The sequence below is a fragment of the Xiphophorus maculatus genome, chromosome 16 (genome assembly GCF_002775205.1).
Source record: "Xiphophorus maculatus strain JP 163 A chromosome 16, X_maculatus-5.0-male, whole genome shotgun sequence".
NCBI classification, from domain to species: domain Eukaryota; kingdom Metazoa; phylum Chordata; class Actinopteri; order Cyprinodontiformes; family Poeciliidae; genus Xiphophorus; species Xiphophorus maculatus.
Window position 1 is genome coordinate 837,736 of NC_036458.1, and position 18,080 is coordinate 855,815.

Sequence of the window (18,080 nt, forward strand, 5' to 3'; positions counted from 1 at the left end):
CATCAGTTGTTTTAATTCATGCTCTGTGTCTGTTATTTAACTGGTGATGTGATGATGATGATGATGAAGGCCACGGTGGAGGTGTTTTTGTTTCGTTTCTAATATTTCTGACCTGTTTTAGTCGATGAGACCGGGTACTTTTAATGTAAAAATCTAAATAAATGTTCCCAACCACACATCGCAGCCTGCTGGCTTTTAGTTCCGTCATCAGGGTTTAGCTACTGAAATATCTTGAATATTTGAAATAGTTGGAAGAAATTTAAATATAACTAAATATGGAGCGATCAATCAAAAGAAAATGGTCTGAAATGGAACTTTGTCAAAACTGAATTTCTTCAAAGTGTTCACCAAACTGACGGCAAAATCAAGACCGGAAAGTTCAAATACTTTGACTCCCTACTCATCAATGAGCGGACTCACTCCGCTTTAGTCCAAATCCTGCCCGTTTGTCTAGTCAAAGTCTGGTCTGCATAGTGAGGTGTGAACGCTATCTGACCTCTGACCTCTGGTTTCCAAACCTCAGTCTGGGTCCGGTTGAAGAGAACTCTGGTTTGGTTTGAAACCATATGTAAACGCCAGAAACCGCTCCAAAAGCAGGAAGTGGACTACAGCGCAGGGCATTCTGGGTAAATACAACCAAAGCTAACATGCTAGCCTAGCACTAGCAGCAGAAATGGCTCCTGGTCTTCAGCCAAAGACTAAAGAGAAAAATCTGACGCCTCCATCTTGTTTCCATCTGGTGAAACAGGAAGTTGCTCTCAGTGTCTTCAGAGGTTTTTGTGTGGTTTCCTTCAGTGGTTCTTGGTGCAGCGCCCCCACAGGCCAGGAGGGGAACAGGTTGGTTTGACTCAGAACCACAGCAGCTGGAGGTGGAGCAGATGATGGAGTTCTGTTTCCAGTAGAACCGGGTCGACCGGACCATCAGGAGGGAAACAGTCTTAGAGACCAGTGTGAGTTTATGGCCTGCTGTCCAGCAATAAAGAAAGACCAGCAGGCTGCACCATGTAACCTGCTGGATTGTTGCTCGAGCTGAACGAGGAAGAGAGACGAAGACTCTAGTTTCTCCAATCACTGTCAGGATGAGCGAAGTCCGGCTGTGTTGGCCACCATGCTCGTTATGATGAGTCTCTGGTGACAACGGCACTTAGTCTCAAACCCGAAGGAAAACGATCAGGTTGGCGCCCAGAGAAACGCTGGCGATGGAGCCACCGTGCCGCGGACCCGGATGAACCGGCTCTCTGAGGATCCAGACCCAGAACGAGGCGGTTTGGTGAAGAACAAACACTGAAAAGATCCAGAGTTTTTCCTCCGTGAATCATCAACAGGTTTCCAGTTAACGAACCGGCGCTGGACCTTTGTTTGGATCACTGAGCACGCTCAGGGGCCCTGGGGTCAGAGGGCAATGATGGTAATCTTAGCTTGAAAGACAGATGTAAAAAGAACTGAAACAATCAGAAACTTTTGCTCCTGTAAACCTGAGTTATTGTATAAAAACTGACAAAGGAAATGGGAATAAAGTATTAGCACATAATATTAATGTCATTATTTAAATTAAAGCTAAGATTGAATTAATAAAACTAATAATTCAATATTAATAAAGAAGTTAATTATTTAAACGCTAATATAACTAAAAACATTCTGAAATGTGTTTGGTTCCCTTAAGAAAACAAACATATCTTTGGGACGTAGTGACGTCAGATAATTGCCTCGCGCCCTGGCTGCCCCGGCTCAGCGGGGCGCGTGCTGCTCCTCATTCATTCACTAATTCAAATTAGCACATCGGCGCGTGCAGTCGGAACAATGGAGATCAAAAGGCAGAGCGCGAGATGACTGCGCGTACCCGCTGTGCGCGCGCCCTCACAGCTGTACCCACCTACTGGCGCCGTTGTCATGGTGACCCAGATACCCGCCTGAACGGGTATGTGTGTGCACGAGCGGGAGGAAGGAGGGAGGAAAGGAAGGTATGAAGGAAGGAGGGAGGGGAATTAGTCAGTGAAAGAGGAGGAGAAGAAGGAGGAGGAGGAGGAGAGGGTGTTCTGCCGAGGTGGACGTGGCGGGTCCGGAGGACTGAGCTACCGCAGCTGAGGGGAAGCCGAACCGAACCGAGCAGAACCAGGATAGCGGACCATGAAGCGGGCCACCCGCAGGTAAGAGCCTCCCTCTCCGGGGATTTCCCTCTCCCCAGCACCGAGCCGCGGAGTTCCGCTCGGTTCGGAGCCTGTTAACGGTCTGACGGAGGACCGGGCCGCCGCTCGTGTCGCCCCCGGTTCTGTGGCTTCGTGTCGGGGTGTCAGCCGGTCTCTGCTGCCCGCAGCCTGCCTGTGGGACGCATAAAGCGGCCAGGCAGCCTGAAGGAGGCCGCTGTGTCTCCTCCTGCGGCCGCCTCACTCTCACTTTCTGCGGGATGCTAGCTGCAGCTAGCCCCGCTGGTTCGCCGTAAACAAGATGGCCACTGGCTAGCTGCTAGCTGCTAGCGGCTAACAGCTCGGCCCTGCTGGTGCGGCTGCAGAGCGACTCCCTCCGCAAACAGCAGCAGCTTTCTACCGCTGTCTGGAGGCGGAGAAAGAGCCGCCACCGGGAGGAGGTCACGGCAGCGGTGCGTGGGCCGGTGTGCGTGAGCCTGCGTGGCTGTGTGACAGCAGACAGGTAACGGTCAGCGCCTCCGGGTCACTTCCTGGTCCTGTAAAACTGGAATTTGATTAGGGTATTTCCAGGGCCGGATAAGTGAGGACAAAAGAAAAACATTTAAATTCCCAGACGTTTGTTTAAACAATAAGAAAAACCTGGAGGTTCAGAAATGAGTGAAAAAGAGAAATTCCCTTCAGATTTATGTTGGGACCATCTCAGCCTTCATCAGCTGGTATCAGCTTGACCTTTGACCCTGGTACCAGTTCAGTCCTTCCATCATCACCAGGAAATCTGACCCGGGACTCGATGGACACCTGGAGCTGCTCCATCCCATTTTTTGACCCAAGTTTTCCTCAGACTGAACTGAGGGAGTAAAACAGCAACCAAACGTCCAGAAACAGCGAAGACCTTCTGGACCCACTTTGAGTTTAATATGAATATTATTTCTACCAGTCAGCTTCAGAGGGACTCCGTTGGCCTGAATGGATTTACTTGGCTTCATAATATAACGGCTCAAAATTTCATCCATGCTGTCCTTTGGTGGCCATATTAGAGGAATTATTATCCAAATTATCACAGCTTTTGAAAGCACTGATGACGAGGAAAATGTCTGTAAATTGTAATTGTTCTTGATGCATTTGTGGTGAAAGAATGTGAACAGAATTTGGTTTAATTGTGACAATAATCTCTGACAGGTGAAGCCAAACCTGCCAAGATTTTTGATTTTTCTCTTCCTTTCTTCTACATCAGCTTCGTTAAGTTTGTGAGGTTTTTACTCACCGTATGGAACCGATAAATATTAGATATTTAGAAACTGCTGTTTATTTCCATCTTGATGTTGTTTGTGTTTGTGGAGGGGTTTGGTCATGTGACAGTGATGCAGCGTTGCATTGTGGGTAGTTTGGAGCAGAGATGCAATATTAGTGATGTGGTCGACTTTTCGTTTGGAAAATATATCCGTTCCAGTTTATAGTAGAAATATTAACATTGGCCCAAATAAGAGCTAAATCAATAAGAGCTAAATCAGTAAGAGCTAAGTTAATGCGGCGTAATGCAGTTATCTGTTCCTCTTCCAGATGTGGAACTAAAACTGATAGTTTCCAAAGCGCCTGCAGTCTGAACGTCGCCGTTTATCCAACTTTTACGTAGCTGACGGGAAACGGGCGTCAAAATTCTGCAGCAGAAGAAGACAGATGATAAATCTGGATGTAAACAACGTCCGAAAATGATGGAAGCAGCCCGAGTCAGTGAACGCATCACTTCCCAGCCCGAGTCAGTGAACGCATCTTATCCCAGCCCGAGTCAGTGAACGCATCTTATCCCAGCCCGAGTCAGTGAACGCATCTTATCCCAGCCCGAGTCAGTGAACGCATCTTATCCCAGCCCGAGTCAGTGAACGCATCTTATCCCAGCCCGAGTCAGTGAACGCATCTTATCCCAGCCCGAGTCAGTGAACGCATCGCTTCCCAGCCCGAGTCAGTGAACGCATCGCTTCCCAGCCCGAGTCAGTGAACGCATCGCTTCCCAGCCCGAGTCAGTGAACGCATCTTATCCCAGCCCGAGTCAGTGAACGCATCTTATCCCAGCCCGAGTCAGTGAACGCATCACATGTCATCCTTACCTCTCCTGGTCCAGTCTGAAACTGCTGGATAATAGATATCCAGATGAATATTAATATTTATCAATATTATTGATATGCATTTCCTTAACATTTTAACATTAACATTAACACTTCGCTGCCATTGGATCTGTTTTCAGTTAAGACGTCACACACTCCTCTGACCAAACACACACTCTCCTCAGAAACACAAACAAGATGGAAACTTTGCATGTTTCCAGGTTTACTGATACGTTACTAATACGTTACCGATACCGATGCTGATTTATGGCTCTTATAATTAGCAGATCCTTCGCTGCTGGCAGATAAAAGAGGAAACAAAAACTAACCAAGTTAAAGATCGGAGCGGAAACCTGCTGCGTTTGCTTTCCACTTTATTCCCAAACAGATGTTGGCTTTGTGTTTCTACCAACATCTGGAGACATGAAGGCCTAAAGCTGCTGGAGTTCAGAGGCAGGAAGGAACTTGACATGACGCTTCCTGCTGCAGGTTGTGCTGCGACACAGTCTGCAGCAGGAGGACTGAAAAAAAATGCAGGAAAAGGTTTGGTCTGTTTTCCTGCAGTCAGTGAACGCCTCACCTGTTAAACTATTTTTGTTGATGCCGGTAAAAGGTTTTAGATGATTAATTACAGTATAATGAATAATTAATGCAGCTAAATATAAAGTACCACTACAAGCAAAAACAATAATAAACTTCATTTGTTAAGTATTGGATACATAATTAATAAAGCTCTTAATTGTGGCTGTCAAACAGTTTCAATGTTTAATCTGATTAATGACAGCGCTGTAATTAATTATGACTGGTTAATAGATGGTTTCTAAATGATTTGATTAGGCCTCATTCATTAAAATAGGATGTAGCAGATCACGGGATCATTTCTCATATTCGTGTTTTTATTTCTTCACAGCAGCTTAATATTTCTCGCTGCTTGCAGAATGATTCCCTTTTGTTTTGTCTGCAACAGTAAAATAATTTAGCGGTTCGCAGAGCAGCGTCAAGAGGAAATGTTTTCAGAGATTATTTTATTAAAGGGCCAGTTTTATGTGAAACCAACTTTTTGATCTTTCCATCATGTTAATGTTTTTTTATTTCCTCATCACAAACAAACCTGGAGTGTTGATTTAATTCTTTCATGCATGTTTGAGAAATCCTTTCATCTTCAGCTGCAGAGCTCTTGGGTGGAGCTAGCCCCGCCTGCGAGGCGCAGCTCCTCCTCACAGCTGCAGCTTCCAAGCTCCCGTCTCTCTCAACTCCTGCAGACTAGCCAGCAGCAATTAGCAAACACCTGGAGGAACTGCATCAGGTTCTCAGAGCAGCGCTGGTAGAAACATTTCAGGGTTAATGGAGGAGCCATGTTGGCATGACTTCCTGGAGGCGGAGCATCAGACAGAGCAGGCGTTTTTAAAGAGACAGAGCCCCAATTTATAGACGTTAAATCGGAAAGTAAAATTTCTTTAAGTTACATTTTATATATTATATAACAGCATTTTTACAACATGTGAAGGTAACATAGTTACTGGAATGTTCTATAAAATGGAACAATGTGCCTGGAAAACACACTTTAATCAGGCAGGCCCGGAGAAAACTTAATACTGCTGCTGCTTCTGCAACCACCAATAATAATAATATTACTAATAATAGTAATAATTAATATTAATTTTACCTCCTCTCTGTCTCCCCCTGCAGGCTGGTTCCAGTCAGGTGACGGCGTTGGCGTCTCGGACCTTCCCTTCATCGTCTCTGGTTCCTCTCAGGTCGACCCCTCACCCCCCATCAGGGCCGCCCCCCCCAGCAGCCGTGGGGCGAGGAGGAGGAGAGGAAGAGGCGTGGCTTGTTGCCTCGGCGACTCTTGGGGCGTAAATACGGAGAGCGGTGAGGAGGATTGGCTCCGCCCCTCCACATGTCGGACTTGGAGGCAGAGTGTCTGGGCCTCGGCCTGCCGCCGGACTGCGGCTCCCCCCCTCCACCTCTGGACGGCGCCGCCCCCTCCACGCCCACTCTGGCGCTGCTGTCGTCGGACTGCCCCACGCCCACGCTCAGCTCGCTGGCGGCGGAGATCGCCGAGCCGCTGGTGATGCTGCCGTGCGTGAAGAGCGAGCCGGAGGACTGCGACCTGGAGCCCATCCGGACCGTGGACCTGTCGGAGATCCAGCCGCTGTCCACCGCCGAGCTGGGCCACGACCAGATCAAGATGGAGATCAGCGGTCTCGACTACATCAAGTCCGAGCACCACGGTCACCATGACAACCACCAGCTGGCGTTCCACCACAGCGACGCGTCGGAGCTGGACTACAAGTCGCACTATGAGCCCTGCTCCGTGTTCGACTACATCTCCCAGGTACCAGAGGCGGTTCTGACGTGGCCCGGTTAGGTCAGAACCGGGTCAGAACCAGATTCTTGATGGTTCTGAAGTTTTTATTACAACTTAGATTTATTTTTATGAGACGTTTTGTCTAATTCAGTTCGATTTAATTAGTTTTTATGAGTTAAAAATGGTTTAGTTTTTTAGTTACATATTTTTTTGTTTTTATTAAATAGTTAAAAATTGTTTAGTTTTTATTAGTTATAATAAAACTAATAAAATAAAAATAATAAACAGTCTGGACCCGTTAACATAAACCTGTAAATCTGACTTTGTGATATTTTATTAGCAGCAACATAAAATATAAAAGAACCAAAAAAATGCACAAACAGCTAGCATGCTAGCGCTGAAATGCTAACACATTAGATTCTGAAAACATGGCCGACATCATACATCACAGACTTTTGTTAATTACAACGTTTAAAAAAAAAAAGTGTTCGCAGAAAAAAGTAATAAATGTTTGTGTAAAAAGTCATTTTAATAAGAAAGTTTTTATAGTTATGTGACACGAGCTGCTCCGTCTGTTGCTCCGTCTGTTGCTCCGTCTGTTGCTCCGTCTGTTGCTCAGTTGCTGCTAAGTTCTGCTGCTGATAATTAGATGCTGGTGTTTTAAAAGATGAAGTATTTTCTTATTTCTAAAAGTAAAACTTCATTAATGCTCAATATGCTGTGTTTTATATTTACATTTTGATGGAGAAGTTATAAAATTCTGACTTTGTTCTCCAAATGGAAATGATTTTCTCAGCCGCCCCGCAGTAGACCTGTGGTCTGCAGAACTCGTGGCGGTTCTGGTTGGTTCCAGGTCCGACTCATCGCGTGGTTTTCCTCCTGCAGGTCACCGACACCCTGGAGTACATCAAGTCGGACCACGCCGTGGACCTGCACTGCTACTACAGCGCCGAGCTGGGTGCGCTGAAGTCCGAGTACCCGGAGGCCGGCGCCGTGTCGGCCCACCTGCACCACAACGGCCTGGAGTCCATCCACATGGCCGAGCTGCGCACCGAGCTCAACAAGCTGCGGCCCGACGCCCTGCTGCTAGACGGGCTGGCCAAACCCGACCCCGACTTTGGAGAGGGCACGCTGTACGAACTGCAGCCCGCCGCGGACGGGCCGGGCCGGGCGGGCCAGGCCGGCGCCGGCCTGGGTCTGTTCATCACCACCAAGACCCAGAGTCCCACGGTGAGGAAGCCGCGAAACATGCAGGGGGAGAAACCCTTCTCCTGCACGCAGTGCGGGAAGAACTTCAGCACGCTGGGCAACCTGAAGACGCACCAGCGCATCCACACGGGCGAGCGGCCGTACACCTGCTCGCAGTGCGGCAAGAGCTTCGGCCAGGCCGGAAACCTGAAGCGCCACCAGCTGATCCACACGGGCCAGAAGCCCTACGTCTGCGCCCACTGCCCCAAGGGCTTCACCAAGGCCGACGACCTGCGCTCGCACCAGCGGCTGCACACCGGCGAGCGGCCCTTCATCTGCGCCGCCTGCGGAAAGAGCTTCGGCCAGTCCAAGGAGCTGAAGGCGCACCAGCTGAGCCACACGGGCGAGCGGCCGTTCTGCTGCCAGCACTGCGGCAAGAGCTTCACCAAGGAGACCAGCTACCGCAACCACGTCCAGATCCACACGGGCGAGAAGCCCTTCTCCTGCTCGCAGTGCGGGAAGACTTTCAGCAACTCGGGCGTCCTGAAGACCCACGAGAAGATCCACACGGGGGAGCGGCCGTTCGGCTGCACGCAGTGCGGCAAGAGCTTCGGCCGGCTGGGCCACCTGAAGGCGCACCAGCAGATCCACACGGGCGAGCGGCCGTACGCCTGCCCCCGCTGCGCCAAGACTTTCAGCCAGTCAGGCCACCTGAAGGCGCACGAGCAGATCCACAAGCGGGAGCGGGCCGACACGGCCAGCACCAGCAGCGACGGCGGCAGCAGCGCCGGGAGCAGTGACAGCAGCTAAAGCCGACCTTTAACCTCCGGAGAGTCAAAGTATTATTCCTGTTTTTATACAAGCGCTATATAAAGGTTTCTTTATGACTTTTCTTACATTTTCATACCTTTGTGCTCTTTTACATTTTATCTGTGGACGGAGTGAAAGGAGCGACTTATGCAAGGCTGTGTGTGAGTGAGTGTGTGTGTTTGTTCACCTTATATACTGTGGGGGAAGGGGCAACTGGACCGGTTCTGCAGGACCGGTCCGTATTTTTGGAGTACTTATGAAACACAAGCACAAAAGTTTCATGTTCGTTTGTTTTTTTTTTGTTTTTTTTTTTAAATATTTCCAGTTTTTTACTGAATCAGACCAGCAGCACCGGACCGACTGGACCGGACCGGACCGGACCGGACCGGGCCGGGCCACTGTCTCATGGATCCGTCGGTTCTAAAGGAGCCGCATCCAGAGTAACTTCCTGTTTAAAAGCCGGGTCAGGGTTCTGCGGCTCCTTCCGTCCGCTCTGTGATCCGGTTCCGGTGGGTTCTGGTTCTTAACTTCAGGTGTTTTCTGGTTAACGTTGACCTCTGACCTCAGAGGGCTTCCCGCCTGCAGCAGGCAGTCCTCTGAGGCCGGCCGTCCTCGGACCGGGACGCGGCCGGCGTCTCGTTGCTGACGATAATCAGGCGGCGTTCCTTTTCGCTCCGAAGCATTCCAGATTATTTTTCCAGACGAGCTCAGCGGGAACGCCGGGCTTTCGGACCAAACATCCCGACCCCCCCAGCTCCACGGAGATCGCTCACTGTGTACAAATCTCGAATGGATTATGTTGCTCCAACAAAGTGTAATAAAGAAAAAAGAGGAAGTGATGCAACATCCTGTAATGGAGACGTTATTAAAAACATAATGTTACATCCTGACCTTTGACTCCTCTGCTTTATCTCCACAACAGGAACCTGCAGAGTTCTGAAGCCGGGCCTTCAAGAATCTTTCAAATAAAAAAAAAATTAAACGCATTCTCATTTTAGAAAAGAAACTTTTTTTGACTAAAATGTAATAAATACATAACTTGGAAAAAAAACAATAAATCAAACATTAAACAATGAGATGGAAATGAAAGTGTTAATGTTATATTCATTCATTTTTATTTTGTTTTACATCATAAAATCGTTATAAAGATGGAAATCTCATCATTTAAAAACAAAAATATTTAACACGGGACCGTTTTCACACGTTTTGTCTGCATGAAGCGGCGCAGTGTTTAAAACTCGCCTGGCCTCTAGGGGGCAGTGCAGCGCAAAGCTCAAACCTGTCAGCCAATCAGATGGCTTCACAACAACAGGGACTTCCTGTTGGATATTTAATGACGTCAGGAGTTTCGTTTGTGTTGAACTGCTTTAAACGGCGCAGCAGAACTTAAAGTTATTAAAACAATAATGGGAATCGTGTCAAAGCAAATATGTGGATTTATTGGCGCTTTATTTGCGGCAGCCAGCACTGCGTGGGACTCTGCGTCCACACGGAGTTTTTATAATGAATTGTTTTTGTTTGTATTAAACAGAGTTTTTATGTTGTTGAAAGACCAAAACGTATAAAATTGTATGTTTTCTCCCAGATATCCGGTTATGAGTACTTGATTCTGAAAGCTACTGTATTATTTACAAATTACAAATTATTTATAAATTGCTGTTACAATGCATTCGTCGATTCAGTTTAGACACAAGGCAACTTCCACGTACGGTTGGCGGATGTTGCGTAGGTCTCTGATTGTTCAGTTCAACACGCTTCTTCTTCTTACAGACACTGATATGTGGTTTCGGTTTTTCTTTCAATTTAAATTCAATTTAAATTATGGGTGAAAAAAGGAAACAAATATATTTATTTCAGCTCGAATAATTTAAAAATGTGTTTGTTTTATCATACCATTTATTTATCTGATGAAAAACCAGGAGTATCCGTCCACCAAAATATAGATACATGTCTGTATCTCTTAACTTATTTTATAACCTTTTTAATATTCGGTAGAAATATTCCTCTACAGGAAGTGTTGTATAAACAGAGTCCAGATAAAAGATAAATAACCCGAAATGAAACCTTGAAAAGATGCTGAAGCTTCATGGACTTTTTTCACCTTCCTGTTCATAAAACATCAGGGATCAGCGCCACCTGCTGCTTATCTGACTCACCTGCAGCCTATATTCAAACACCTGGTGAAGTGGATTGTTAATTTTTGTGTCCAGTCTGTCTGCTTAACTTTTCAATATTTTTTCTTCTATAAGCAGATGTCGGAAGGGTTTAATGAAGAAAAAACCTCATAATTCGTTACAAATAGCACCACGAAATCAGTGACTTTGATTGGATAAAATGCCAAAACGAACCGTGAAATCCTGGAGAGTCTGACGAAATCTGGTACTAACGGTTTTCTTCTTCTATCTCTGAGTTTTAATTTTGAAATTCATGTTTAAGACATTTGTTCTCAGCTCTAAATAATAAATATGTTTAGATTTTAGGTATCAAGTTCAACTGTCAAGAGCTGGTGGTGTGAGAGGTGGAGGCAGACACGGAGACCAGGTGGAAGTAAAATGAAGGTTTAATGATGTGTAACCGGTACAGATGATCCAACACAAACAGTCCTAAATCCCAGGCAGCACTGCTGAGCGGAAACCTGGGCTCATCACAGGTAGCGACAGGACAAACGAAAGGACTGAGGAACACGGACAGCTGACAAGACGACAAGGGTCCGACGAGGAACAAGGAACTTCTGTGTATTTGAAAATTCTGTAATTTTCAAATACACAGAAGGTAATCAAGGAAACGAGACACCAGGGAGCAATCAAGGTGAGGACAGGACAGGGACTCAAAGGACACGGAGAAATCTAAATAAACACAAAAAACTCAAATCTCGACACCAACATCATGAAGGAAACAAGGTGTAGGAAGCAGATGAGTGTTGCACTTCTGAATAGGACAGGAAGTGCTTTTATTCTCACATTTCCAACAGGATATGTTCTTTTAACATAGCAGCGAGAGAAGGTCAGAGGTCAGATGCCAGAGGATCAGTTTTTCCCTACGATGAATTTGTGATTGTTCAAACTCTTCAACATTTTAGTTATTTGCTTGTTTTATTATCTGCAGTTCTTTTGTTTTTACGGTGACAAAAAAGCTAAAATGAACAAAATCCCAATGTTATCCAGTGCTAACCTTAGCATGTTGGCTATCACTAGCATGTTGGCTATCTTTAGCATGTTGGCTAACCTTAGCATGTTGGCTCTCTTTAGCATGTTGGCTAACCTTAGCATGTTGGCTATCACTAGCATGTTGGCTATCTTTAGCATGTTGGCTAACCTTAGCATGTTGGCTATCACTAGCATGTTGGCTCTCTTTAGCATGTTGGCTAACCTTAGCATGTTGGCTATCTTTAGCATGTTGGCTAACCTTAGCATGATGGCTCTCTTTAGCATGTTGGCTAACCTTAGCATGTTGGCTATCACTAGCATGTTGGCTATCTTTAGCATGTTGGCTAGTCATTTTTTAAATGTTTTAGTTAGAAAACTTTCCCTCTTGGTTTTAGAAATGTATTCAGTCCTTAATAGTTTATGCTTCTTTTATATTATTCATTAGCAGATGGTTTGTAGCATTTTATAATAGATTTTGTGATAAATCTCCTTCCTTTAAAGATTGCGTTACGTTTCTCTCAAGTAGGGAAGAAAGTTTCCCTCCATTCTGATTGGCTGATAGATGTGAGATCAGTTGAGTTTTTCCAAAAGTGATTTAAACATTTTAATAGAGACTAAAATAAATACCAGACCATTTCTATTGAGTTTAGCTCAGTTTATTTGTTGAAGACAGACAGAAAGTTTCCCTCACAGATTCACCATCTTTAACTGAGTCACAACAGGAAGTGAGGCGTAAAAGGAAGAAGATGAGATGGACTCTCCTCATGGCAGGAAGTGGTTCTTGTTTCATTAAGCAGGAAGGTGAAAGGTCAAGATTCGACTCCACCATCAGACAGCCGTCTGAATGCTCTTAGCTGCTGCTCTCCTCGATCACCTTGGTGATCACAGTTTTGGTAACTGTGGTTGAAGAGGAGGAGGAGGAGGAGGAGGAAGAGGAAAGCCTGCAAAAGAAGGGAAGTGGGTGAGTCTCTGCTTTTGTGCTTTTATTTCATATATTTCAGAGTCAGAAAATAGTTTAATGAAAATAAACACAAAGAAGAAAAAAGAGGGAGAGAAATCCTCTTGGATTAAATTTGTAGGTTTCTTACCAATCCAAGATGGCTACCTTTATAAAGACTTAATTTTTCCTGTTTGAAGTTTGTGTATCATTAAATCTTTCCCAGATTTAAATATGTGAATCTGGTGCTTTACTGTTTGAATGTAGAGGCAACCGTAGCCGTTAGCATGCAATGCTAACAGGAATTAGCTGGTCATTGAGTAGATTAAATGTTCCTCGATCCAGTTTTCAGCTTCAGGTCAGTAAAATCATCCCAGCAGCTCTACTGCTAATCTCCACCAAACAGACCTGCTGGCTGTCTGCAGACCGCCGGCCTCCATTTTAATCTGAATCCGCTCTCACCCTGCCGCGGATCCCGCTGCCTCTCCGTCCAGCAGCCGGCGGTACTCGGCGATCTCCAGCTCCAGCCGGGTCTTGATGTCCAGCAGCATCTGGTACTCCTGTCCCTGCCGCTCCAGGTCGCCCCTCAGCTGAACCAGCTGCTCCTCCAGAGATGTCACCTGCACAGGTAACCTCAGGCTGAGTGCTGCCGTTCAGATCAGCCTCAGCAGTGCACAGGTGAGCTGCAGCTTACCCTCATCTGGTAGCCGTTCAGCTGCATGGCGTAGCGGTTCTGAACGTCAGCGAGAGACGCTTCGAGAGACGCTTTCTGCAACGAGACGATTAAATCAGATGAACCACCGCAGCGCTGCTTTCCTCTGACTAATGATCCATCATTTAATGGAGAATAAAATCTTTATATTTGCAGAATAAAGATTCTGTTTTATCAGGTAAGAGTTATCAGATGAGAGAAAGTTCTGGATGTCCTGCTCTGTTGTGGTTCTTTGTTTCTGCTGTTTTTAATTAGATGATGTGTAAAAACATAAAGTATTTTTTTACTAGTAAAACTGATACTGAAGTAAAACTTCACAAGCTGCTCAACATTCCTAGTTTCATTCATGACTTTATTCTTAAAATTATTTTGACTTTATTTCCTGATGTTACTACTTCATTCTCATATTTTTATTTTTGTATTATTTTGACTTTATTCTCACATTAATATATTCCTGTGATATTCTGACTTTCATCATTTGAACTTTGTTCTTATGACATTACGATTTCAAATAGAACAGGGACAGTAACTTTCTGCTACTGGTACTTTGTTCCTTGTGTTTCAGTAAATTTCCGGTTTGCTGGGTCTCACCATGCTGAGCTGGGACTGGAGCTCGATCTCCAGCGCCTGCAGCTGACTCTTCACCTCCTTCACCTCTGTGGTCGTCGTCTTCAGAGTCATCTCTGTGGAAGCCACCTCCTTTGAGAGCGTCTCGGACTGCAGAAAGACGATGTAGCGGTTCGGTCCAGTAACAGAACCTCTGCAGGCTCATGCTGCGCGCGGTCGGGTTCCTACCTTGGCCTGGAACCAGCCTTCCAGCTCTTTGCGGTTCTTGGCGGCGACGGACTCGTAGTGTTCCCTGATCTCCTCCATGATCTTGGTGAGGTCCTCCTGGGGAGCGGCGTCCACCTCCACGTTGACCTGGCCGCCCACCTGGGTGCGCATGGCGAGGAGGTCCTGCGGCGGAGAGAAGCGACAGCTGAAAGCGTCAACCTGTGGGAGGCGGCGTGAAAGACGAGCGGCGGCTGGCCTACCTCCTCGTGGTTCTTCTTCATGGACAGCAGCTCGTCCTTCAGGCTTTCGATCTGCATGGTCAGGTCGCTCTTGGCCACGCCTATTTCTCCCAGCAGCAGCTTCAGCCCGGCGATGTCGGCCTCCACCGACTGGCGCATGGACAGCTCGTTCTCGTACCTGCAGGCGGGAACCGCAGCGCGTCAGAACCGCCGGGAACGACCCGGCTACCGGAGGAGTCAGTGGATTTACATCACAGGGAGGCGTTTCCTCTGGTAAACGTTTCAAATTTAAAAACAATAATAACTTTCTTAAATTAAAACTTTTTAAATTTAAAATACATTGAAAAAGATGGTCACATTTCTAAAAATTACCATTTTTAATTTTAATTAAGTTAATTATTTTTAAATGTTCAAATGTAAATGTTTGTTAAATAAATAACTAAGATTTTAAAAAATTCTAAAAATGCATTAACATTTTAAAAAAATGTACATGTTAATGTTTTTGATTATTGAAATTATTTTTAAAAATGTAAGAACTTGTTTAATTTTTAGAAAATTAACAAGACAAACTGGTAAGAAATGTAACATTAAACTCATTAATAAAGCAACTTTAGACTTATTAATGAGATACAACAACATTTAACTTCATTTTGGGATAAATAAAGTATTTTGGAATTGAATTATCTGGTCAGGTCAAAGGTCAGCTGAGCTAAAGGCTTGTTACAGACAGAGCTAATGATTATTTTAGTCATCGATTATTCAGACGATTAATCGGATTAAAAAAGGCACATTCTGCAGAGTTTTAATTTTACCATTTAATCTGCAATAAAATACATAAAAAATGCAAATAATTAAAATCCTTTTTAAAATAATGGTATTTTATTTATTCTTTCAGGAAAGCTAATTTTTATTAATGTTATAGAAATTGTGCTTAATAGGAGATTATTACAGAATCTGAACTATGTGAAGATAAAAATACCACTTCAGTTTTTCTTGATTTCTTCTGTGTTTTATCAACAAATTACATTTTTATAGTCTGTATGCTCCACCTAACAATTAATTATAAAATTACTTGAATATTTCAATAACTGATTAATCGATCCAGCCCCGCAGTTCCAGATGCTTTTTCACTGATTTTTCCATGTAATGGGGACGTTCCGCCAGGAGAGGGCGCGCCTGAGCTGCAGAGAGCGACAGACAGACAGACAGACAGACAGACAGACACTGACTTGATCCTGAAGTCATCCTGAGCCAGTCTCGCGTTGTCGATGCTCAGCATCACGGAGCCTTTAGAGATGAGGGCTGCCTCGATCTGAAAACACATATCAGCATTTATTATCATAGATATAATTATTACAGATTATAGATATGATTATTACAGATGTTATCATTATAGATATGATTATTACAGATTATAGATGTAATCATTACAGATGTTATCATTATAGATATGATTATTGTTGTTATTTTTAATGACAGATGGTTTTATGGGTGTGGCATCATCGGTTAATTTTCTCATCAGTATAAAAAGTTTCTCATCTTAAAACTTTTTGATCTTCTGGAGAATCTTTGATCAAAGGTTAAATCTTTAATAAATATATTCAGATTTCCTCATTTCTGCAGATTATTGCCGCCGTCAGCATCTTTCTGAAGTTGTGTTTTCGGGTCCTGTCGGGTGTTTTCGGGTGTTCTCGGGTCTCGGTGCAGACTCACCTTGGCCTGCAGGTCTGCGATGGTGACGTAGAAGTGGCTGTAGTCCCGTTTGGACGGGCCCACCTTGCTCTCTGCGAACTCCCGGATCTTGAGCTCCAGCTCGGTGTTGGCCTTCTCCAGCGCCGCCACCTTGGCCAGGTAGGCGGCCAGCCGGTCGTTCAGGTTCTGCATGGTGAACTTCTCGTTGCCGATGATGCCGTCTTCACCTCCTCCGAACCCGGCACCGCCACCTGCACCGAACCCCGCGCCCCCTCCGAACCCGCCACCTGCACCCCCACCGAACCCGCCGCCGAACCCGGAACCGGCTCCCCCGCCGAAGCCGAAGGCCGCGCTGCCGCCGCCCCCGCCGGCGGAGAAGCTCCGGCTGGCCCGGGAGACCCTGACGCTGCCGCCGCCGCCGGCTCCCCCGGCCACGCTGAAGGAGCTGAGGCCGCCGCCGAAGGAGGAGCGGGCCAGGCCTCCGCCCATGGAGCTCCGGGAGGAGGAGGAGGAGGAGTACATCATGGTGGCCATGATGAAGATGAGGAGTCGGTCTGTCTTCTCAGGAGAGGAGGAGAGAGAAGTGAGGAGCAGCGGACCGGGCGGCCTTTTATAGAGCCGCGGTGGGCGGGGCTTCAGGTGAGGGGGCGGAGCCAGGACCCACACCCACCGAGGCAGACACCTGCAGCAGAACCGAACCGAACCTGCCCCGACATCAGGCTCTGTTCTGACCCGTCTCAACCAAAATCAGGCCGGGGCGGTGCCACTGCTGCAGCTCTGCCAGGTCCAGAACCGAACCGGGCCCAGGTCCGAGCCGTGTCCAGAACCTCAGACTGACCTGAGCTGATCCGGTGCGGTTCTGATGGAGGTTCATGAAAACCCACAGAACCTCCCACGATGCATGATGGGAAAAACAGATCCACCTGCTGAACAGAACCGGTCCAGTTTGGAGAATCCAGACATGCATTATTATTCAGCCTTTATGTTCTGTGGTTCTGATGGTTCTGGTAGTTCTGATGGTTCTGGATCACAGAAAACCCAGAACGTCTCTGAACATCAGAATGTTCAACACATTTCTGCCCAAGTCGTCGCATATTGACGCGAAGGGGAGCGACGACTTGGTCAGAGTCCTTCAGCGTCACATGTTCACGACTTGGGCAGGTCACATGTTTTACGTGGATTATTAACGCGAAGGGTTCTAGAAACCGCTGCCGAACCTTCAAAACCCGACGATTTGGTTAAGTTTAGGGCAACAGTTACGGTAAGGCTCAGGGGAACCATGTGACGAGTTCTGGACCGTGAGAACGGGTCGGAATGTTCCAGAAAACTAATGACAAACAGAGATTTTAACAGAAATGTCTCGGTTCTGGTCTGGGCTCCAGAACCCAGAACAGGTTCTGCTGAGGTTCTGTAGGCCCAGGGCAGTCTTTATCGTTGGTTCTGGTTTCATCTTCCTCCTCGGATCGGGTCCGGTTTCTGGCCCATGAAGCCCAGAACCACCAGGGTCACTGGACCAGCTTGTGGTTCAGAACCCGTCTGGGTCGAGATGTTCAGGTTCTGGAATGGATTCTGTTTGATGATCCGCTGTTCGCCTGCTGCTGCTGCACTTTTTCCTTCCACTCAACTTTCTGTGGTTATTTTTCACTGCATGTTACATTTTAGTTCTGCTAACGCTAAAGCGCTAACCACCGCTCGTTTTAGAGTGAAGTTACTCATTTGACACAAAACAAACCCCAGAATGTGTCGGACATCCAGTTAGTTCTAGTCCGGTTCTGCTGGTGATCCGGTTCTGCTGGTGATCCGTCCCGCTGCGTCTCTGTTAATACCAAGTTAATATATTTGCTGTGAACGACGTGGAGCTTCGCGTTGCGCTCCAGAAGCGCTCATGAGGTTCGGTTTGGGCCCAGCCTGAGTTCAGGTGGTCATAATGTTCTGTGGATCCAGGTGCAGGCCCGGCGGGCGGACCGGTTCTGGAGCTCCTGCAGCGTCGGGATGAGGTAACCTGGCGCTGATCTCGCTCTC

General features: G+C 46.4%; 2 protein-coding genes and 1 long non-coding RNA gene across 3 annotated transcripts; 2 read left to right on the plus strand and 1 right to left on the minus strand.

The window, feature by feature from the left end:
- Positions 1-1,735: 1,735 nt before the first annotated feature.
- LOC102224274 (zinc finger protein 696-like) lies at positions 1,736-9,448 on the plus strand. Its single transcript, XM_023348833.1, has 3 exons — positions 1,736-2,147; positions 5,936-6,587; positions 7,446-9,448. The coding sequence occupies exons 2-3, from the start codon at positions 6,150-6,152 to the stop codon at positions 8,556-8,558; spliced, it is 1,551 nt and encodes a 516-aa protein (XP_023204601.1). The 5' UTR covers positions 1,736-2,147; positions 5,936-6,149; the 3' UTR covers positions 8,559-9,448.
- Positions 9,449-10,588: 1,140 nt separating this feature from the next.
- Positions 10,589-12,560, plus strand: LOC111611727. The gene is made up of 2 exons (XR_002754187.1): positions 10,589-10,937; positions 11,032-12,560. It is a non-coding gene; the product is annotated as an uncharacterized LOC111611727 (long non-coding RNA).
- LOC102224524 (keratin, type I cytoskeletal 13-like) lies at positions 12,345-16,631 on the minus strand. Its single transcript, XM_023349633.1, has 8 exons — positions 16,080-16,631; positions 15,596-15,678; positions 14,388-14,544; positions 14,149-14,310; positions 13,945-14,070; positions 13,336-13,410; positions 13,104-13,261; positions 12,345-12,645 (listed from the first exon to the last, which is right to left on the minus strand). Exons 1-8 carry the CDS (start codon positions 16,590-16,592, stop codon positions 12,555-12,557), a joined length of 1,365 nt encoding a protein of 454 aa, XP_023205401.1. The 5' UTR covers positions 16,593-16,631; the 3' UTR covers positions 12,345-12,554.
- Between the last annotated feature and the right edge of the window lie 1,449 nt (positions 16,632-18,080).

What these genes read in the sequence shown, in the direction of transcription:
- LOC102224274 (XM_023348833.1), top strand. Translation starts at nt 6,150, where the DNA reads ATGTCGGACTTGGAGGCAGAGTGTCTGGGCCTCGGCCTGCCGCCGGAC. An exon ending in TGTTCGACTACATCTCCCAG is followed by an intron (nt 6,588 to 7,445) that starts GTACCAGAGGCG and finishes TTCCTCCTGCAG; the next exon opens with GTCACCGACACCCTGGAGTA.
- LOC102224524 (XM_023349633.1), bottom strand. Translation starts at nt 16,592, where the DNA reads ATGGCCACCATGATGTACTCCTCCTCCTCCTCCTCCCGGAGCTCCATG. An exon ending in TGAAGAAGAACCACGAGGAG is followed by an intron (nt 14,311 to 14,387) that starts GTAGGCCAGCCG and finishes TCTCCGCCGCAG; the next exon opens with GACCTCCTCGCCATGCGCAC. An exon ending in TCCAGTCCCAGCTCAGCATG is followed by an intron (nt 13,411 to 13,944) that starts GTGAGACCCAGC and finishes GTCTCGTTGCAG; the next exon opens with AAAGCGTCTCTCGAAGCGTC.